At 35.9% G+C, this 23423-nt stretch overlaps 1 protein-coding gene across 5 annotated transcripts; it reads right to left on the bottom strand.

The window, feature by feature from the left end:
• Nucleotides 1-419: 419 nt before the first annotated feature.
• LOC129256937 (uncharacterized) lies at nt 420-14699 on the bottom strand. Of its 5 annotated transcripts, none has more exons than XR_010293122.1 (13): nt 14374-14653; nt 12329-12596; nt 11630-12043; nt 10311-11193; nt 9247-9373; nt 8693-8896; nt 8116-8413; nt 7530-7717; nt 5861-5992; nt 5463-5594; nt 4670-4789; nt 2492-3850; nt 420-2298 (listed from the first exon to the last, which is right to left on the bottom strand). XR_010293122.1 is itself a non-coding variant. In XM_064097426.1 (13 exons), exons 2-13 carry the CDS (start codon nt 12531-12533, stop codon nt 3716-3718), a joined length of 2904 nt encoding a protein of 967 aa, XP_063953496.1. In that variant the 5' UTR covers nt 12534-12596; nt 14385-14699; the 3' UTR covers nt 420-3715. The 5 variants fall into 5 exon arrangements, 3 of the variants coding, with proteins under 3 accessions (XP_063953496.1, XP_063953497.1, XP_063953498.1); XM_064097426.1 differs by adding an exon at nt 6451-6506 and having other exon boundaries at nt 420-3850; nt 7520-7717; nt 14385-14699; XR_010293123.1 differs by having other exon boundaries at nt 420-3850; nt 7520-7717; nt 14385-14699.
• Nucleotides 14700-23423: the final 8724 nt, after the last annotated feature.

Raw genomic sequence — 23423 nt, 5'->3', positions numbered from 1 at the left:
AATTATTTTTAAAAGAGAAAAATAAAAAAATAGACCAATGAAAGTTTGAAAAAATAAATGAATAAAAATAAAGTTACGAGCATTTGAATATTGAAATCACTAGAAATATGTAAGTTCTAATGAGAGGACATGTAGAACAGCTAAGCTTTTACAACATTAATAAAATTGTTCTTCCTTATTAGAATGGACAATATATTTTTAGTGCACAAATGGGAAAGTTTTTCATGTGTGACATCAAACATCTTGTTTGCATTGCCAATGGATTTCCATTGCATTAGTGACATTAACATTCAAATGCTCTTTCTAATTAAAACTTTTTCATTTATCTTCTTTGTCATTGCTTTCACACAAACTAACTTATTTCAAGGGTTTAATCTCCTTTAATATATAGCAATAAAATACAACGCAATACAAGGGAATACAAATTCAATTGACTACACTTTAATTGAGTACATGTATTTTCATTCATTGATGACATGACTATGAACAATTAGGCAGTATAAAGTCATTGAAAGCCATAAAACTAAAGTAGTGGTATTAAAATGGGATATATATAATCATGTGTCTATGGATGATTACAGGTAAATACGAAAATTCAAAGCATAAACAAATCTTTGACATTCTAACATGAATTATTTACTTTATAGAATGATAATAAGAAAGAAACAGCAATTTCGATTAACTCTATTTGAATAATAATTGTAGAGAAGAGAAAGACTAATATCAATGTCAAGTAAACTGAAGAGATTCTAAAGACTCACAAAGGGATCAAAAGAATGACATATTACAAGGACAAGTCCACCTCAACAAAATGTTGATTTGAATAAAAAAAAGAAAAATCCAACAAGCATAACACTGAAAATGTCATCAAAATCAGATGTAAAAGAAAGTTATGACATTTTAAAGTTTTGCTTAATTTCACAAGACAGTAATATGCACATCCTGGTGGGTATGCAAATGAGGAGACTGATGACGTCATCCACTCACTTTTTCTTTTGTATTTTATTATATGAAATAGGGAATATTCTATTTTTCTCCTCATTGTCGAGTGAAACAGCGATTAATTCCTCCCTGAACATGTGGAATGAGCATTGATTAATACTATATGATTCAGTCAAGTTGGTCCTTATTGTCAAATCTATAAAAAATGAAATATTGTATTATTCAAACAATAAAAAATAAAAAAAATAGTGAGGGACATCATCGATTGTCTCATATGAGTTGTACATATCACTGTTAAGTGAAAAAAATAAGCAACTTCAAAATGTCATAACCTTCTTATTTTACATCCGATTTTGATGAAACTTTCAGCGTTTTGCTAGTTTGATTTTTCTCTATTTATTCAAATCAACATTTCCTGGGGTGGACTTGACCTTTAAGCACTGTATTAGTATACCTAACTTTCTCTCATAATATCAAAATTATGATAGCAGATACAAATGGAAAAATACATGGGGCCTTTAGGTGATATAGCTCTTGAAATGGTCAAAAGACCCCTGGAAACTAAACAAGTGGAACGCCTCTGGCAGTCTCGCCTGCATTACGCAATTTAATATAGCAGCAGTGCTAACTTTGAAAACTACTATAAAATAATCATTCACAAAAACATCATTCATATAATGACATAATGCCACGTTCATTGACCATAAATGACATTTGAACGGAGACTTAAGACTGTCAACTACACCCATGTCCACATTTCATTCACTCTATCCATAAACTTTCAAAGTTATGATGGCACTTCAACAATTACCCCAACATGGCCTAAGTTTATTGACCTTAACTGACCTTTGACTTGGTTTTGTGACCTGAAACTCACAGGGGATGTTCAGTGATGCTTGATTACTCTTATATCCCAAGTTTTATGAACTAGATCCATAAACTTTCACAGTTAGGATGGTAATTCAACAAATACCCCCAACACGGCCAAAGTTCATTGACCTTTAATGACCTTTGACCATGGTCATGTGACCTGAAACTCGTACAGGATGTTCAGTGATACTTGATTACTCTTATGTCCAAGTTTTATGAACTACATCCATAAACTTTCAGAGCTAGGATGGTAATTTAACAAATACCCCCAACACCGCCAAAGTTCATTGACCTTAAATGACCATTGACCATGGTCATGTGACCTGAAACTCACACAGGATATTCAGTGGTACTTGATTAACCTAATGTCCAAGTTTCATGAACTAAATCCATAAATTTTAAAAGTTATGATGGTAATTCAACAAATACCCCCAACTTGGCCAAAGTTCATTGACCCTAAATGACCTTTGACCTTGGTCATGTGACCTGAAACTCAGGCAGGATGTTCACTAATACTTGATTAATCTTATGCCCAAGGTTCATGAACTAGGTCCATATACTTTCTAAGTTATGATGTCATTTCAAAAACTTAACCTTCGGTTAAGATTTTGAAAATAATTTTCCCCAACATGGTCTAAGTTCATTGACCCTAAATGACCTTTGACCTTGGTCATGTGACCTGAAACTCAGGCAGGATGTTCAGTAATACTTGATTAACCTTATGTCCAAGTTTCATGAACTAGGTCCATATACTTTCTAAGTTATGATGTCATTTCAAAAACTTAACCTTAGGTTAAGATTTGATGTTGACGCCGCCGCCGCCGTCGGAAAAGCGGCGCCTATAGTCTCGCTCTGCTATGCAGGCGAGACAAAAAGGGAGCCTGGGAAATTCATTACATTGTTAAAACTTATCCAATGTTGCAGATTTAGGAAGTTGTGAAAGAAAAGCCCCCCCCAAAAAAAAAAAAAAAAAATTGGCCTCCAGATACAGATCTACATGCATATAACAGGCACACAGCCTCACTGAAAATATTAGATACATGTAAATCTTTAAAAGAAATAAATAAATAAAAAATTTTCTCCATGAAAATGAATAATAATTTTTGATCAATTTAGTGGCAAACAACCATTCTAAATACATATGTGGTTTGTCCATCTATTGTTTTACAGCCAATACTATTGTGGCAAATGATGGCTCTAATCATATACCTATTATGCTACATAATCAAATAACTAGAAAAAGATCGACCAGCAATTGCCCACGACAGATACAAGGTGAACCGCGAAACCGAATGCATTCTTCTTCTTCGCCATGGAAACCTTTAGAAGTTACACCAATGTTTTTTGCTGACAATTTAAGGGATTAGCATGATCAGTCAATTACTCATAGGAGCTTTAGCATCTCAGGGTGCCATGTTTTACAAGGGTAGTCAATTGATGGGAGATGGGGGTGACAAAAAATAAGTACATTCATAGATATTATTAGTCAAGGATTGCACAGAAATCGATCACAATTCCAGTTCCTCCTCCAAGAAAATACTTGGTTGCAACTGAAATATTGGTTTATATGTAAACACAGAGAGGTGAAATGGTAGGCTCATCCCATATTCCCCATTTAAGAAACATGAAAAAGGTACCAACAGAATCTGAATATTTATCAAACTTTCATAACATTCATTCTTCGAATATATCCTTGCCTATATATTCAGATGATGCTTCTTGGTATACAGGATATTACTTGATAGTTTAGTTTCGTCTCCAACAGCAGTTAATGTCATGTGTTCAACTTCATGTGATTGCCGCCTCAACAATCTAGTACACTGTACTCTAAAAAGATGACTGAAATCAACAGAAGAAGAAATATTGCACAGTTATGACTGCAGACTATATTAAAGTATTTGTCCTAATACTCATCAGTTGATGCAATGGTGTTGGTGAGCTGTTTGGTTGACAAAGCTATCCACCTCAAACAATCCTTCCCACAGTTTAACAAATACTCAATATCTGACACATTGAGAGTAATTCCTTGCCTGAAAATCTGTACAAAATAAAATGACAAAAGATTTAAAAATTCATTATTAAAGATAAATGCCAGTTGTGGTAACAATCTCAAAATGACTTTTTACAGAATCTAATATAATGACCACCCAAGTGTCTATTTGTATGAATAAATAATATGTGCCAAAGGATTCTGGAAGAAATTGTGTAATAGCTGAGAAATAAGCAAAATAAGCGCGGATTCAGTCACTTTCGTCGGGTCTTTATTCCAGCAATAATAATACACTGTCCCATGTGTGCGTATCTGTGTTGGCGATCTTCAGTGTGATCGTTTTTCAGCTTAGATTTTATAATTTCACAAAGTTCAGTTTATGTAACTGTACCAGATCTAGATCCACGATGATATAGTAATACTTAACCTTGGTTTTACAGACTTTCTCACGAAATCAGTGTTTTGCTGCAACTACGTTCATTTAGCTTTAACAAGACATGTAAACAGAATAATATTCGAAATTGCATCACTACCTTTATACACACAATCTAATTGGATTTCTTTTAAAAGTTTTGTTTCCATTATATGACAAGATAACAGATCACTTCCGAGTATACCACTGAGCATAAATGTACACCCAAGACCAACCACTTCATCCATTACAGAAAAATATTTTTTCTTTAAAAAAAAATGATCAATCTGTTTAACTACAAAATATGAACTAGAGATGCTCGGCGGGTCGCGCGGCCGAGCACATGTTTCCCCCGAACCCAGAAATCTTCAAAGACAGATTTAGATTACAAATATCTTATTAATTTAAAAAGAGCCTCTTTATGATCATTCTTACACATAAAAACAAAACCATACCTTGTGAAGTTTCTGTGCGATGAAGATAAGCCTTGTCTTGTGTTCTGTGATTATCCTATTATGGCTGTGATGAGTTGTACTTGAAAGCAAAATCTCAAGATGCTCTAAAACAAACTCAGCCTAGATTAAACAATCAGAGGAGATACAATTTATACGATGCCTTGGAAAATTAGATTATTGGGATTGCACATTGTAGTATATCAATATTTACTTCAGGTGATGGTAAGTGTATGTTCCATAACACTTCACTACTGCTACACTACATGACCATCATGTCTTAACAAAGGGAATTGACCCTTCGATTCATAAAAGGTGTGATTGTTTAAATTTAAAGCCCACATCTAATTATTTTTGCACGTAAATTCACTGCTGATTAAAAAACAGCGCTTCCGCAATGCATGGCTGGCGGGCACCATGGCAATACTTGTGTGATGTTTTCGAATTGGTGGTAAATTTATTACATGCGAGATAATTAGGTTTGGGCTTTAAATCACTGATTTTGAGACTGATAGAAGCATGGACAAGGAGTGAAATGTTGGATTAATGTTATAGATTCTTGGTAAGGTCATGTTTTTGCATTAGTTATAGTTTTAGTCAAGAAAAAATCATATCTTTGTGAGTCAAAGTGTCAATTCCCTTGGATAAGCCCTGGTGGTTTGTGTAATGTAGCTAAGTGTATCTGTGTGTTTTCTTACTTAGTTGTACTTGTAACAAGCCTATTGATTTTTAACATCTATTTCCCCCTCCTGATTTGATGCGTGTCTAAAAAAAAGTGTCAACAGTGTCAACATACCTCAGAGATGAAATTGGCAGCATCAACAAGTGTTCTTTTAACTTCTGTGAGTTGACAGGATTCATTGGTTTCCATGGAAAGAGCGGAGGTGCTCTTTGAATCCTTCCCTGATTGGTTTCTCTCAGTCTTCACCTGGAATGCAATCCATAACCAATTAATGATTAGCTTCAAGCTCATAGCTAGTGTTAACAACAAACTGATTAAATCATCTGCTTTCCACAGAAAGACGTATGTAAGCAGGGGCGGTGACAGGGTATTATGATATAAAGGAAGGGGTGGAGAAGGGAAACAACCTAGAGGTGACATTTTTTTTCGAAAGTGTAGTAGTCCCTGACAGCCATTTTCTTATGATAGATCATTCGATCCCATAACTCTCATTAAAGTGGGTTTCAACTCACCATCTTTATTGCCAGTTTCCTTGCTTTTCTGATACGACGATGGCAGGCAAACCGGGTTCTCTCTTTGTGATGAATTATAGCAAGCTCAACAGCAGTCTTTTCTACAATGTCTTCAGGATGAATAGAATACACCTAAAGCCAACAAAAAAAGACCATAATCTTTAGATTTAGGGGGTTTCACTGTTACATGGATACAAAGGTTACATAGGGGAATGTTCAGTATTATTAACAGGTCAATATAATCATTCAATTCAAAACGAAGAAATGTTAACTAATGCAGGACCCTCAGCAATCCACCACATATCATATCTGTGGATCATGCTTAACCATAATAAATCCTAAAATTCATATAAACTTGCTAGAGGTTTTTATACTGAAGGGATTGAAGTTATAAGTGACAAATATAAAGTCGAGGACATTATCAAAAGAAATGTCATAACCTTCAAGCATGTAGTTAAATTGAGAGACTAATATAACTTTGTTTACCTACATGTTAAGGTAGGAAAAGACTACAAAAGTAGGGTTGTAAATCTAATTCTAAATTGAAGAGTTATATTCTCAATGTTTTAAATGATATAGAAATAGCTTACCGTAAGTAACGGTGTATTAACCGCACCCGTGTATAAACCGCACCCCCAACTTTGGACTAAAAAAAAAAAAAAAAAAAAAAAAAAAAAAAAAAAAATCCTCACATTTACATGCATATTTGAGGTACGAAGAAACAAAAACTAAGTTAAAGATTTTAAAGTATTCAAAGAGATTACCAGTATGCAGAAATCTGCTGTTCTTGATCAATTCATCTACAAATGTTAGCAAGAAAGAAAGGTCCCGCCAATATTGGCAATTTACACACTCACTCACCTCACAGTCACAGTGTACACACACACAGCACTGCCTTTCTTGTACATGTACATTTCAAACTTCGATACGGTACCACTACCAGTACATCTTATCAAATTGTGATCTGTGTCTTTCACATTTCTTGCATCACAACCTCACAATCACTTTCAGAATTTGTCTAGCATTCGATGTCTTAGCATGAATTTTGGATACGGGATTACAGGAAGGTTCAAGAAACAAAGAAATTTGTATTTTTTCCAGTTGTTTGACGGCTTCGTGCCGTCTCTATCGTGCGTGGTGCACGGTGTACATGGTATCTTATGAAAAGCAAACGGGAAAGAAAAAAATAAGCTGGCGCGAAACGGGACTTTGAGGGGTTAAATTAAATGAATAGCGCCAGCTTAAGTCGCACTAAAACCAAAATACAACGCAAGCTAGCTCTTGGCTCTCGCTCAGCTGTGACAAATTATTACCGAGAATGCTTGGCGTCTCTATGAACTTAGCCAGGGAACTTCGCTGCTTTGAATCGAGAATAAAGTCGAAATTAGTGTCATGAAGGTGGGTGCATTTGTTACGACAGTATTTGATCATAAGATCATAATAATCGCTACCCATTACCCGCGGCTCATACCCCTCTAAACGACATTGCACTGGGCGGCTACGGCCGGCCACTCGATGTGTTGTGAACTGGCAGACTTCTTACATGTTCGGGAGGGGCTACGCGGGCGGGCTCAGACCCGTCACCGTGTATAAACCGCACCCCTGACTTTTGCTTATATCCCGCCGAGAAAAAGGTGCGGTTAATACACCGTTACTTACGGTATATTACCTTAGTCCTCCATTTCTTCAAATGACAATTGTAGTGTCTTCCATTAAAGGCTTGTCCACAATCCCAGCAAAAGTCATATCCACACTTGCATACCATATGACTGCAGCCATAGTATTTCTCAATTGGGTACTTACACCATGGGCAAGGCTTGGTACTTATGGAATGTATTAATCCATCATCTTTCTTTCCTGCATTAATGAAATATTAAATTAAAACTTAACTTTCAAAGAAACCCATTTCGTCAGTTGTTTGTCATTTTTCAATTTGATTTTATTTTCCAGAATTTACTTTTACATTTTTTTTTTTTGGGGGGGGTCCCTTATTTACACTGCAATAAATTTAGTTACGGATTTAGTGAAATGGTTTGGAATTCATAGAATAATAATTAATGCAAAGATCTTTATATGGTTCATCATTAGCTCTGTTGGAAAGCATAAGATAATTGAAAGATCATTGATAAGTGTATATAGTAGTAAATTCATATAGAGATTATAATATATATTGCTTTTGGGCAATAATACTAATATTCTACTATGTAAGAGTAGCAATGTGATTAGATTTCTGAAGAATGTCTACTGGTACTCACTGAATAAGTCCTTTGCTTCATCTCTGTACAACTTTGCTTGTTGGCATGTAGCAGGCCAATGAGCCTCTTGTTTACACAATGAACACCAGAACGTCCCACATTCACAGTTTATAGAAACTAATCTATTTGGATTAGAAAGTTTGAGTAACCGACCACAGGAAGGCATTGGACACCAATGCAGCTCTGATCGTAGCATCAGGGCACTGTTGGTTTGGTTGATATGGTAACGAGAGAAGACTTTTGATGGAACCAAAGACATCAAGGTTACTTTGTCAACAGGCACAGTGCATTTATACTCCTGTAACAGATGAGAAATCGGTAAGCATCAATCATCATTAAATATTTTACTAAGTATAAGTTAATAACTCTAAACCATGATTGCACTTGCCTATCCAACAACCCTTTACACCAATATCACATGCATCAATTAAAGCAGTATATAATATATAAAGACAAATATTTTCAACTGAAAGGTGAACAGAGCACAAAATAAACTTTTTTAATCATAAACTGCTCTTTGCAAAGGACTCATTGTATTTAACCTGTTTAACATAAATACAAAACTGATGATACTTACTGGGCAAGTGATGTGAATATTTCCTTGGTTAATCTGTGTAGTAAGATGGTTTCTCCAGCATTCATCACAGAACCAATGATTACAAGCAACAAGAGCAGTTCCCTCATGTTCTTCATCCAGCTCTTCATAACAGATGTTACATGTCTCACAAGCAATAGATGCCCCACATGACACCAACTCACCCACAGGCTCATTATCATTCATCTGTATTTTCAGGACACATAATATTCCAAACAAAGATTTTACATAATTCAGTCAATAAGAGGCAATTTTCAATTATTTCCATAATTTTACCCTTGAAATTACTTAAAAGGCACACAAATCATTCAAATCTTTTACTGAAATAACCTGCCCAAACAATTTTTTTTTTTAAAACAAAGCTAAAACTTTGTAATCTTTAAGAAAGCAGTTAAACTATGTATGTTTTTAATGTCATGAAATTAGTTCAACATTAGTTAATACCAAATCAGGCAAAGTCTGTATACATATGTACATTATGCATTGTCCTTCTGTTCAAATATACCAATCTTAATTGAATTTTACATAAGTCTCACCTCTTCCATTTGAATAGCTTTATTAGCATTAGTTGTGTGATAATTCCAACCAAGAGTAGTCTGCACAGTACCAACTACCAAAGCAGGCTTGATACTATATTTGGAAATTTCCTTTTCTACATGGTAGCTGGAAAAAAGGTAGAAAGTGTTAAAACTTTAGTGAACATATTTTTAATTTCATATTTTTGCGAAATTGGATTTGAATGAGCCAAGCCCTTAAAATAGAAAAAAAAATGCTCCATATGTTTTTTTTCCTTGAAAAAATTAATGCTAGACAACTTTCCAAAGGTAGGCCTATAGATCTGTTTATCCTAAATTAGCAACAATTTTTTTTTATCTTCACCTGCTTTCATTGAAAAAGTAAGCCAAAATGAATGGCAAGACTTCAAGCAAAAATCTGCAAATTAACATTTTTAAAGTGACTTTTTTGTTTGTTTCATCGTATTGCAAATTTAGGCCCGAATTCACAAACGTGGTTTGAAAACCATCGGTTGAACCCATGGTTTATGCGGATTTCCTACATGAATTAATCGTATTTACTGTGAAAATTAAGAAATATCCAATGCTGATGCGCGCTTTTGTCACAGCAAGCCAAATTGATTCCTGTTGCAATGGTTAAGTAAGCTATTTTATTCATGATACCACTGTTTTGAATTAATGAGTCCACTCTACAGTGGACTCATGAACAAAATAGCATACTTAACCATGGCAACAGGTGTCAATTTGGTGCGCTGTGGCAAAAGCGGGCATCAGCATTAGACATTTGTTTAATATGCGCGGTAAATAAGCATAATTTATACATGGAATCTGCATAAACCATGGGTTAACCGACGGGTTTCAAAATCACATTTGTGAATTCAGCCTTACGAGTTCAATGATAAGCTTACACAGTGGCTTTTTAGGAGCAGCAAAACATACATGTAATGCAGTAGAAATTGTACCAAATTTTTAAAAATCCAAATTCCATTTGTGACATTTCTCCTTCAGAAGAGACAGAACCTATACTGCTTATCAGCTTGTATTCTTATCAAAAGCAATCAATCATTACTAGAAATGAATCTTACCTCTTAGCAGGTAGCAATGCTACAGACTGGCTCATAGCATCAACTACATCTGTGATTCTATCGCTCATCAGACTTGACAAAGCACCAGTCAAGGTCTCCTCTCCTTCATCTACCCCACATATCTTCATTCTGATGCTTTCTACCAGTCTACCATCATGTCTCACCACTTGAAATGGATCTAATGAATATTCTAAAATGGTAAAGATGTTATGTCCACTCTGTTGGAGGAGCTTAGATAACTCAAGATTGTCAGGGTTAGATGCTAGATGATCAATGACATGCTGGCTGATGTTGATAGCATAGCGAGAAGGCATGCACTGACCCTTTATCAGGCAATCCCCAAACTTTCCTTTCAGACTTTGCTCTGTGATATCATCAGCTTGGACAGTGACAGCTGTACTTGGTTTCTCGAGGACAGTAGTAGGCTGATGTTTACCTGGATCTTCGGGTTTGGTCATTGGCTCTAACTTGGTATGTTTCTTGATGTTCTTAGCTGCTCGTTTCTTGGTGGCTCTTTTCTCTCTTATTGGGATGATATATTCCTGATGGATAGCAATTACAGCATCTTTCTCATCAATCGGGAACACTCTATCCTTGGTAGATTTTATGGGTTTGCGTTGTGTTTGCCTACCTTGGTCATGGTAACAGAAAGCTGACAAACTCATGGCGCCATAAACTAAGGCATTCATGGGAACCCTGTATGACTCGGCCTCTTTGGTTTCCATCTGATAAGGTATGTCAGTGTTTTCCATTTGGAAGAACTCTTCCTCTTCTTCATCTATAGAGAATTCAGAAAATTCCCACAAGCCATCACAGTATACATCACTCATTTGGCATTGGTCTAACTTCTTTGATCGATTCCTGCTATTTCTCTTTCTGCATTCTGTACAAAAAAGTAAAAATTAGTAAAAGAGTACAAGAGATTAGTTGAGCACAAGTTTCTTCGACAGGCTTTTGTATTGTAAAATAAGTTACTACTTACCAATTTGAATAGAGATAGTAATATTGGCAATCATCCCATATACTGGTCCTCCTATAGAAATCATCTCATACAAAGGACAAACAAAAACCTATCGATATGTTCATCATTACACCCAAATAGTCAAGAAAAAATTCAATCAATAATTTTGGTTCTAAATTGATATTACACAGAATTTTAGGGTTTTTGAAAAAGATGTCTATAATGCTAAGGTTTGAACGAATTACCTGAAGGTGCTAGTGCCAAATTAGGAATTTGTGTTGTGTTATATAACTTATATTCAAAACCACAATTCTGTATTACTAGCAAATGAACCAATTTGTGTCAATAATGGGCCTACCTGAACTAGCAGAAGATTTAGCATATGATTGATAGGTTTCTCTTGGTGTGACTCGACTGACATCATATTGGATCAAATTCTCAGCTTGCTCTTCCTCTTGATTTGCTCTCCTCTTTCTTGATCGCTTGGAATTCTTTTTCCCAAAATCTGCATCCTCTTTGACTCCTTTACTTTGGTCCAATTCAATGAGATCAGTAGCCTTAGCATATTTCTTCTTGGGTGATCTAATCCTAGTCTCAGCAGCAGAGTCAAAGACTTCCACACAGGTGTGACCAGAGGAACCGGATGACCGCTGAAGTATGTGATGCTCTCGGATGATGTAATGGTTTGTATGGTTACTCTCTTCCTTGATGTCATCAAGGACTTCCCATCTCTTTGCCTTATTCAGAGAAAAACTCAATGATGATGTTTCATCTAAATGAACAGGAAAAAAACCCAGACATTTTATATTACAATCACCAATCTATCAGTAAATTACAGGTTAACAATGGTTCAAAAGTTTAGACATCTATGATTTTACAAAAAAGAAAGTAATGGTTCATTAGATTTCACTTTCTTTAATATGATGAAAACTGTTGCTCTCACTTCTTACAATCAACAAATTTCAATTGTATTTAAAGTATGAATCGAACTACACATCATCTATCAAAATATTAATTTATTTTATTCATGCATAAAAAAACTGAAAATGGATCTTACCACTAGCTTGGATATTAAATGTATCTTTCAGAAGCTGATCCCTGAGAGCCATCTTGGATTTTTTCTTTGACTGGCAACCTTCTGCATCCAGCTTTGTCTCGATAACAACATTCTGCTGTGCATAGACATTCTTGAATGGGAATGGCAGGCGCCTGATGCTGTGATTGGTATTTATACCAAAGCGGGACCCTTCTCGACGTACCATGGTGTAATGGAGTGTCTAACTCTTGACAAAGGACTGACACAAGATTCTACAACAAATGTGGATCTGAGGAAGGAATAAAAGTTATCTTGAGTTGATTAGCTTCAAAAATAGGCATAATTGCATGAGCAGCATGTATAGCTGCAATTCGGAAAATTTCATAAATGTGCCTTAAAATCTTTAAAATGGATTATTGTTATGCATAAGAATAGGGCAAGTTTTATGTTGTGAATAATGGGCTAGACCCTCTAATGGGAAATTTAATAAAAACCAAAAAAGAGTAAAATATATCAATTGCAACTGAGTCTGAGCTGTCCACAATGACAATCAACTAAGTATGGTTGGAACTACCCCTTATTGACCACCTAATCTTCTAAGCATCGTATCTGCGAAAATATTCATCAATTTTACCCAGTTTTCGTCTCATTTGTGCAGAAAATTGAGCAGATCAGATTCCCATGTTTCGCTCGGCGACTCCGATTCAATCCGCATATATTGACCAACAACGAATACGACGATTTTACATTTGCTCATTTGCACCCGTCTTTTGAAACCGACCACCTGCGTTACGCTAAGTTTACGGCCGATTCTTGTCGCGGTGGCGAAATATTTTTACTCTTCAAAATCAGTTCTATGATGTCAACATGCTAAATTATCGTCTCACTACTTCCACTGCGAGCTCCGGCACATGATTCGACGATTGACGACGGATATTTGTTCTAAAGCCGTTTCCTATCGGATTTCTTGGTTTTTCAGCGGGGTTTGGGTCTGGTCAATATAATTTTGATTAATTCTACTAAATTTTTACTTTTTGTTGCTTTTTTTTTTCTCGTAAAATCGATTCTTACCGTTTCTATGGGCACTGCGCCTACTCTCCCGCGCGTATCGTTTGTAATACGCAATAATTTTAACGCGCGCAAGGTGGTCGGTTTCAAAAGAGGTGGTCGATAATTGGTACTCTCACCATATATAGACTATATGGCAGTGAGTCCAAACTTCGCGCGTGTCCATACTTCGCAGACAGTCATTATCTAAAAAACTAACCAATATCCTTAGTTAAAATCTGACATCATCCACGTGAAAAGCGACCTAAAATTACCCTTTGATGGAAGTTTCTTCAGGATGAGTTCAGTATTCATAAAAATATTGACAAAAGATCAGCAAATTTGTCACCGTTAGCGCCCATTTCGGAAAAATCTGATATTCTCAACAAGCATTACGATATCATCATTTTACAAGCAGATATCATCAAAAATGTGACTTCAATGTGGTACCGACTGATTTTATAGCATTTTTGTCGTCAATCTGATATAAATATCTCACCTTTTGAGCTTGAGTTTTTGTTTAAATCTCCACAAAAACTTTGGTCCGCGAAGTTAGGTCACACTTTTTCAGAACGGTTTTCCAGCACAGCGCGCATTCGTCGATCGGAATAGAATTTTGAGATCGCGATACCGGCGAAACCCCTTGACCTACTTCACATTTTTGTCAATGATTTTATAGTTTACGATCTTGCCGTCAATGTGGTAACTATTTCTTAAATTGGTTTTGCATAAATTGTGGATATTTTGTGAACAAATTTAAGCCTGAAGAATATCTTTGAAAAGTCGGCGAAGTTTGGACACCCCATTCATAATGATTAGTATCACTATCATTAAGGACAAGGCACCATAACCATGAAATGATCCGGCTTAAGGCTTAAAAAATAGCATCTGTGTAATGAAATGTAAGTCACACAGTTGCAAGTCAAAGCTATACTATGCTAGATTTAGATAATCATCATGAAACGTGACTTAGATAAGGATATCATGTTGTTATACCAGTATCCCACACACACATTTACAGAACACTTACCGTAGTACGGTACGACGGCTTGACTTCCCGTTCTTTTCGCCGCCTTCCCGAGCTATTCCAGAGCAGCGACTGCTTCTCAAACTAAGTTTGAGTCAAACGTATTCAGTCCCCAGAAAGGCGAAATGCTTTGCTTTGGCCTCTTTCCTGTCCTTCCCTTCTCTTTTCGTAACCGTTCTCGCTAAAATGGTTGATCTTCAAATATTCACCCATAATTTATAGTATTTTCAAATTTCACGAAGAAGTGCTGTCAATACCGCTGGTCCGTAAGTCGTTTCATTTAGTTGCGCAATCCAATGCAAACTACATTTGAGAAATGACATCATCATTATCATGGAGTGGCCCATTCTTCTAAAGGGGTGACCTAGATATTAAGAAAAAAATGGATGATTATCATTGAAATTCTGTCAACACTACTCAATCAAAAACTTAAAGTATGAATAACATATGAAAATTTGTCATGTGTTACAAAACTAATAACCGATTTATTTTACATTTTTCCCGATTTACACCAATATTTTAAATAAGGCTGCGCTCTAAAACTGTCACTAGGTGGCATCTGCATTGGCAGAGCTTTATAATGTTGAAACAGGGAAATAGAACCTCCCACTTCCCCTAAGGCCTAAATGAAAATGAATCGAGGCATGGCATGGTCATGGATCATCAAGACAAAACACTCATATCATATCAGCATGAATTTCTGACAATTAAGTCCACCCAAACAAAAAGTTTATTCCAAAGGGAAAACTTCGGGAAAACACTATCAAGCACAAATACCGAAAGTTTTATCAAAATTGGGATGTAAAATAAGAGAGTTTTGACATTTTCAAGTTTCGCTTAATTTCAAACAGCAGACTGTTGCCCGGGGGGGGGGGGCACTCGACCAAAAAAGAGGTAGGGGTGTGCCGCGGGCGAGGCAAAAAACGGGGGCCTTGGAGCGGGCTTCGGAACTACAAATGTTTGTGAAAACGGGGGTCCTCGGAACGGATCTCCGTATCTCTGTAGCTGTGAGTGCGTATGCATCCCTATATGGAACGGGCAATCGTGCATGACGCAGCTAGCGCGGCCTCCGCCGGCTGCGCTCTCGCTTAGGCGATGGTCGAAAAGCGCTCTACGGCCGCTTTTCACCAAATTGCAGCTCCTTGTAGCAAATCAATGCGACCGGAACGGCGTAACGAAAAATATGCGAAGCTTTGGAACGGATTTCTTTCTTCTTTTTTCTCGATAAGAAGGAAATGCTATGCCTTGGAGCGGCTTTCTTTGTTCTTTTTCTCAAAAAGACAAAAATGCTATGCCTTGGAACGGAAATTTGAGTGTAAAAATGGGGGTCCCCTCCGCGGCACATACCCACTATGCATTATATACTGAGTGCCCCCCCGGGGACTGTTGGGTTATATCCCGGGGGGGGGGGGGCACTTACATTGACGAGTGGATACCATGCGCGACCAAAAAAACACGTAAAAAGGATGTCTTTTTCAAGATAGGGCACGTTACGTACGTAACGTGATAAGGGTGTCAAAAACACAAAATTAATGAAAAAAGGGTATCTATTTCGCTAGGAAAGTTACGTGTTTAGGGTCAAATTTGCGGGGATGATAAAACAAACATAAAATGTTAAAAAGGATGTCCTTTTTGCCCCAACACAACGTGTTTAGAGTCCGATTTGCGCGAGGTGTGGAAGGTACTAAACCAAATGATGTGTAAAGGTAAAACCGACGACCGAAGGACCCGTGACATAACAATAAAATATTCCTGTACTTGTTTAGGGGTTCATTTCAGGGAATACTTGTCAACATGTAGTATCGTTTTGTTTCCAATACTTGTTAAGGGTAGGGTTTTACACGCCAACACGCATTTTCAGTATATAGAAAATACGTGTTTAGGGTGCTTTTCGAGACCCCATGGTCGCGCATGGTATCCACTCGTGAATGGAAGTGCCCCCCCCCCCCCCGGGGTTATGGGGTCGGGACAACTCGGACCACGGGACATCTCGGACCGCGGGCCGAGTTGTCCCACCCATTTCGAGATTTTTTTTTCACAAAAAAAAAAGTAATAGAAAGTGAAGAACATTACCAACAGACCATATCTCTAGAAAATCATTACAAGAAATTTCGAATTGACGGAAAAATAGACGCAAGTTTGTGGGGAAAAAATCACGAAACGGGTGGGACAACTCGGCCCACGGTCCGAGATGTCCCGTGGTCCGAGTTTTCCCTGATTCGGGGTTATATCCTGCATGGTCGGAATGCAAATGAGGGAACTGGTAAGGTCACACACTCATTATTTCTTTGGATATTATTACATGAAATATTCTTATTTTCTTCATATTGTCCTGAGAAACAATTTTGTCCTTCCTGAAGTACCATTGTTTAGAATAGTGAGGAACATCATCGACTCTCACTTTGCTCATTTTGTCACCGAGAAATGCATATATCCGTTTTGTGGAAAAAATAAAGCGAAACTTAAAAATGTCATAACTTTGAATTATTGACCTGATTTTGATGAAATTTTCAGTGTAATGCTTTTGTTTGATTTTTCTCAGTGATTCAAATCAACAGTTTCTGGGGTGGACTTCATTGACCTTTAATAATGTCAGTTATAAAAACTAACAAAACATTCAGTGTCATGGTATATTCTATAGATTGCTTTATATATCGGAACGGGTATTATATTTCCTTTGTATTTTTAGAGTCGGCGTGATCATCAGGATTTAACAAACTCCCGTCTCTGGGTTATCATGTCGTGAGATATTTTTTTACCCTAATCTATAGGGCCCGACCTCAAAGTCCACTTAACCCTCACCCCTTTATTGGTGGAACACTGGCTCAAGCTGGGCCCCATTGTAAACAAAAGTTTTGTTAAAGTGATAGTAAGAATCTCCCTCATTACCTTATAATTCTTTTCTTCTACTTTATTCCAAAATACTGTAATACTATTCTTCATTAAATAGTGATTTACTTTTTTATAGGCCTAAGTGAGATAATTAATGAGAATTGGAACATAGTTAAATTATTTTTTCTTCATTTCTCTCCTTTACAAAAATAATTTCCTCCCAACTATTTAAAAGTCTGAAAAAAATTCGACACAGATTGTGTAAGATAGAATAAATATTTAATTTTCTTTATCAAGAAATGAACACAAGTTGACCGTGACACCCACTTTGTCTATACTTTCTATTTTGGTCTCATCTCACTGCCTAATTATAGTACTCTTCTTCCTCCAAGTTTGTATAACCATTGGGTCTAGTTGCCATAAACCATTTTGTCTAATTTCCATTCAGACTATAATTTAGGCTAACATCCACTTGGTCCTATAGGCCTACTAATTTGTAATACATGTAATATCATGAGATGAGCTGCAGGCCTGAGATTTTTAAAGCAAATTTTAATTTGAAAAATTGCAAAAATAAAAGTGGACTAAGTAAAGAAAAGATCATCTTGGCATGGCATATGACAGTTGGACCAAGTGTTACAGTTGGATCAAATGGCAACGAGACCAAATTGATAGTAGATGATATTAGATAAACTGATAATTAGACCATCTGTTAATAGACCAAAGTGGATACAACCCATTGTGTAATGCACACACACCGTGAAAGGGAGGGGGGGGGGGTGGTCACTCAACTACACACATGTGTGACCAGAAAAAAAATTGAGCTGAAAATTGAAGTTTTTGCTTGTTGAGAAATGCACCTGAATATGGGTATGTTTCTACATGGAATTGCAAACCCCAATGCAAGGGAAATGCTATGTAAACAAATTTAACAGTAGCATTTAGGGTACCTTCCTGGGGTATATTTTCCCATTTATTATTTAGGATTTTTGTGTGAGAACATTGGGGGAAAAAAATAAGCCTGATTGTAGGTACATTTAGTAAATGAAATAAACAGAACAAAAACAAATAAATATACCCAATAATCTAGAGTTATAATCAGTACAGACCTGTATAAAAGTATAGACTTTGAGATGGGTCGAGTTTCAAGCTGGTGATACACATGTAGTGTTTGGAATTTGTGTTAGGTCTACAGATGTATTATACTTCTATGTAAATCACCAGAATATGTCATATACCACCATCACTACACACTTTACCAGCTAAGAACATACAACAGAAATACTTGATATAGTGTTAATATTTTTCTTGTTTAAAAATAAAGAGGTTATCTCTTTAAACCCCAATATACAAATCTTGCAAGTTTGTACAATAAACATGAATACATTATAAAACAAAAGGTACTTGTACCTCTCAAGGGATTAAAAAAAATCACAAAATATGGTTAGGTCATATATGGACTCACAACATAGTAATAAATATTCACCCTCTAATGGAGTACTAGATTTTATATAATACAAAGTATACATAATTCATGATTATATTTTATCACACTCTGGATGTATTCCCTAATATTCACTTTATGAATCTATGATAGTACTGACAATATCATGTAGTAATCATAATCAAGGGTTCACAAACAGACAACCTAACAGTCTTTATGAGAGAAGAGATATCGATTATTTTTTACCTCGCAAATATAGTTGAGATGTGGTGAAGTGTGAGTTTGTTTTAAATAGGTGAAAGGGAGTTAAATTGTGTTATGGTTTTCAAAATCTCTAGGTTAGTTATTTGTTAACAAAATTATAATCACAAAATGGCCCATCAGTGAGCTACATCATTATGTTTGCTCACACTTTGAATGTTATAAGTGCCTTAAGGTACACAGAAGGTGGTTTCAGACTGCCTCGAAGTTCGTCAGTTCCAGGTATTCTCTGATTGGGAAATTAACCCCGATCAGAAAATACCAGGTATTTTGGTAAAAGGAAAGCAAACTACGCGTAATTTCCCCAAAAGAAAATACCCACTAAATAGTAGGTACTTGGCGAAATTACGAGAACTTTCGCGGGGATTTTTCCAAGGTCGCAGGTATTTTGGCAATGTGAAAGCAATTTACGGGAACTTTTAGCCCAGCGTGTCGTTGGGCGCGGGCGCCGTGGGTGGCTGCTGGGCTAGTGGTTTTGAATCTCGCGCCTTGCCTGCTTATTAGACCATACTGCGCATGCTCCTATAACTTCAGGAATTTATCCCGAAGGGTATGTTTTGGGGCGGTGTGAATGCAGGAATAATTAATGGGTATTTATTAGCCTAAAACTGTTCTCGTAATTTAACGGGGATTCTTGTGATCGAGGCGGTTTGAAACCACCTAGAGAGTGGTAGATGCATTTATAAAGCTGATTACATCAGGCTCTACTGTACTGATAACAAAATAATTTCACTAAAGGATGATGACAATGACACTGAGAGTTAAAATTCTTTAACATTTCATAAACAAGTTCATCATCAGCACAACAATTATAAAAGCAAATAATGATATATTTTTCTTCCAGGGGATATATATATATATATATATATATATATACATAATATGTATTGAACCCTCTGAAGCCAAGGGGGAGGAGGGGGTGGCCTTATTAATCCCCTCAACATTTTTCACCAAAATTATGTTACACAAAACATAGAGCCACAACATTTAATAACTCTTTCTGTTAAGTCTCATCCAACTAATAAGAACAAAATCATGACATGGATGCCAGATCCAAAATTTCATGTACAAATCCGATGCAAATTGTGTATGTAGCCAATCTTCTTAAATGTATCATTGTTTCCTGGGTCATTCTCAAAAAAATGTTACAATTCACAAAAAACGTGTCTCGACTATCTTATGGCCGCTAGCTTCACAACCCTGAACATTTTCTACAAAAATTTTATCAAGAAAATGACAATAATAGACTAGCTCCACAAAGCATATGCGACCAGTAACTAGTAAAGCTCTAATTTTATTACAAAAGCCTTTTATTTTTGTTTTTTGTTAGAATCGACACTGTCTCGGGTCAGTTTTAGATTTTACTATCATTCTCTTTCCTGAGTAGTCTGTATTTCTTACCTACATTAATGTCTGGTGAGGGCAGCTTGGTGTAAACATCTGACATACTGCGCTTATCCTAGTATTTGATGTTCCCTTTGTGATTAATTTCACTTTTAACTTTGTCCCTAATTCATTTTAACCTCCGTAACGAATACTGCCACAAGTTTTTTCTCCCTTTCAAACTGAATCATATTATGTGATAATGTGTCTGCAGGTAGAGTGTTATTCATTAATAAATGATTGATAGGGAATTATCATATATGTTTCCTGTATTACACGAAAATAAAGGACTATTCTTAAAAAATGAAATGTATGACTAAACAGCTTTAACATCCGTAACGCACCTTAAGAAAATATGCACTTTGGCAGTTCTGTTAAGGATTCAGTATTATAAAGGATAAGAGACACCTTTCATAATAAATACAATTCTTAAAGGTAGGGCTGCTAAATAAGGACCACGTTGGACCATAAAGCATAAAGACATTAACTTCCGTAACGCATTAACTTCCGTAACATTTTTTCTTGAATATGCTACAAATTTGTGCTATACTGAATCACTCCGGATCATACAGATATAAATCATATAAGGTACCCTCCACCTACTTACCCATAAAAATAATAGCTATTCATCCATGTCAAATTATTATTACACACCTTATTTTTAACATCACTTTGAAAAGAGGGAAAATTGCCAGCGAAAACAATTTCCCGAGAATTATATATGATATTTAATGCTTTTGGAGTTTTAAATAATTCATACTACAAATTTTGAATATTGGCATCTCCTTTAGAACTTAAAATTTATAACTTCCTTTGATATATAATGTGCATTAACTTCCGTAACAATTACTGTTACGGAAGTTAATACACTTCTCTGCTGTACTTTGCTGAGATTGATAGTACGATTCTCGTTTCAGAATAGGTGACATGACTTTGTCTAATGCTGAAGTCGGCAGAAATGGTGTAGAGAAAGGGAAGGAGAAAAATTAAGCTTTCATGGACAGGGAAAGAGAAAGAAAAACTGTTTGCAATGACTCATGATGAGGATTAATGTATCACCGATCAAAAATGTGAGCGCAAAGCGCGAGCTAAAACTTGTGTATAATTTAACCTGAAAACTTGAAATTCTATAGCATTTTTGCAAAAATGATCAGGATGTTATCTGAATAAACTATTAATGCGAGTTCAAAGTGCTAGCTGATTTTTTTTTCGTATTCTGACTGAAAGCTTGACATTTTAAACACTCTTTGTACCAATCACAAGGATGGGTATCTTAATTGAAGCGACTGTAATTTTTTTATTTTTTGATCTGAAAACAATAATTTTTGGACGTTTTAATTTGAGAACAAGATATATATATCCAATAAACAATTATTGCAAAGGTAAAACGCGCGCTTTTTGAGGTTTAGTCCCCAAAACGGGACATTCTACTAACTTTTGTAATCATAAAAAGGATGGGTGTCTTGCTAAGGAAATGATGCGCAGCGAATGCGAAGCGCAAGCTGAAAATATGTGTCATTGTGACATTTTAAGCACGCTTTCAAATAAAGAGGACATAAATTGAATAAAAAATAATTTCATGAAATAGAATGCAAAAGAACAAGTGGGGTTTACATGTATGTACACCATCAATCAACTCTTAATATTCATGAAGATGTGCATAGACCAAACTGTTTAACCAAAATAATGCAAATCTTTAAAATGGCATAACTTCGTTATTCTGTGATTATTGTGATCATATTTGCAGTATTTTGTTTGTCTGAGTATTATCTGTTCAGATCATATTTTCCAGCCTGGATGACACCCTTAATGTGCATGAAAAGCGCTGAAATAATCGATATAGGCCTACTGACATGAAAATATGGAAAGGGGTATTTCAAACACTCACGGTTTGTTGGATTTATGAATGAAATACGTATTTCGATAATCAAACATTTTGGCTATTCAGCATTTTTTTTAAATCACGAACAGGATGCATAATTGCGTATCTCGAGGAAACAAAATAATGAAAACAAAATCGCGATTAGATCATATAGATTCCGTTAATAATTTTTGTATTTGTGAATTTTTAGCCTCTTGTTTCATTCACCTTACTTTTTTATTATTTTTCCCCCATGTCCTTTTTTATATATATATTTTTTTCTTCTTTTTTCTATCTTTTTTGGCTATTGGCAAGCGGCGGGATTCCTCGTAACCCAGAGAACTCATCCTGGTTACGAGACTGCGATTGTTATCGTTTTTTGCCAGAAACTTTAAAGATGAACTGCAATTCTGTGGCCCGGTTATTCGGTTTTCTCATTCCAACTGTGAACAAGAACGACAATAAAATTACAGTTTCCGTTTCCTGTTATGTTTTTCACATTTTTTTTTTTTGGGGGGGGGGGGGGGAGCGGGGTGGCAAATTAAGCTATGCGTTCCACATTTATCTTTATTTAAAAAAAAAGGTTATACGAATACCTATATATGGATTTTCCTTAGCTAACAAATAAATACTACAATTTTTAACTCGATTTAACTTCCGTAACGAGGATTGACAAGGGTAAATGCCACTCGAGGATTTGATGGTAAAGTATCTTGGGATTCCCAGAATTGGTCATGCATTGCTTACGATCTTGCTTAGGATTACTTAGGGCCAAAAACTTTTAAGATGAACTACAATTTTGTAGCCCGGTTATTCGGTTTTCTCATTCCAACTGTGAACAAGTACGACAACAAAAATGACAGTTGTCCGTTTCCTGTTCTGTTTTTAAAATTTTTTATTTGGGGGGGGGGGGGGAGTGGGAAAATTAAGCAATGCGTTCCACATTCATCTTCAATAAAGAAATAAAAAATGTTATACCAATACCTTAATATGGATGTTCCTAAGCTAACAAAATAACTATTGCAATTTGTAACTTGATTTTAACTTCCGTAACGAATGTTGACAAGGTTTAATGCCATCGAGAGGATTTAACGGTAAACTATCTTTGGATTCCCAGCATTGGTCATGCATTACTTAGGATCTAAGGTTTAGGATGAAAGTTATTTTAAGGTGGCCTTATTCAAATTATGAACATTAAACTGAACGAAAGATGTGCAATGATTTTTATGGTACTTTTTGTTAAATGTTATTTGGTAAAATC

Source organism: Lytechinus pictus, chromosome 3 (assembly GCF_037042905.1).
Source record: "Lytechinus pictus isolate F3 Inbred chromosome 3, Lp3.0, whole genome shotgun sequence".
NCBI classification, from domain to species: Eukaryota; Metazoa; Echinodermata; class Echinoidea; order Temnopleuroida; family Toxopneustidae; genus Lytechinus; species Lytechinus pictus.
This window is presented reverse-complemented; position numbering and strand designations above follow the sequence as displayed.

Excerpts from the sequence above, each read along its gene's own strand:
- LOC129256937 (XM_064097426.1), bottom strand. The coding sequence starts at position 12,533 with ATGGTACGTCGAGAAGGGTCCCGCTTTGGTATAAATACCAATCACAGC. Across the intron at positions 12,044-12,328 it reads ATTTAATATCCAAGCTAGTG|ATGAAACATCATCATTGAGT; the intron begins GTAAGATCCATT and ends CTGTTCATTTAG. Across the intron at positions 7,718-8,115 it reads TGAAGCAAAGGACTTATTCA|GAAAGAAAGATGATGGATTA; the intron begins GTGAGTACCAGT and ends TCATTAATGCAG.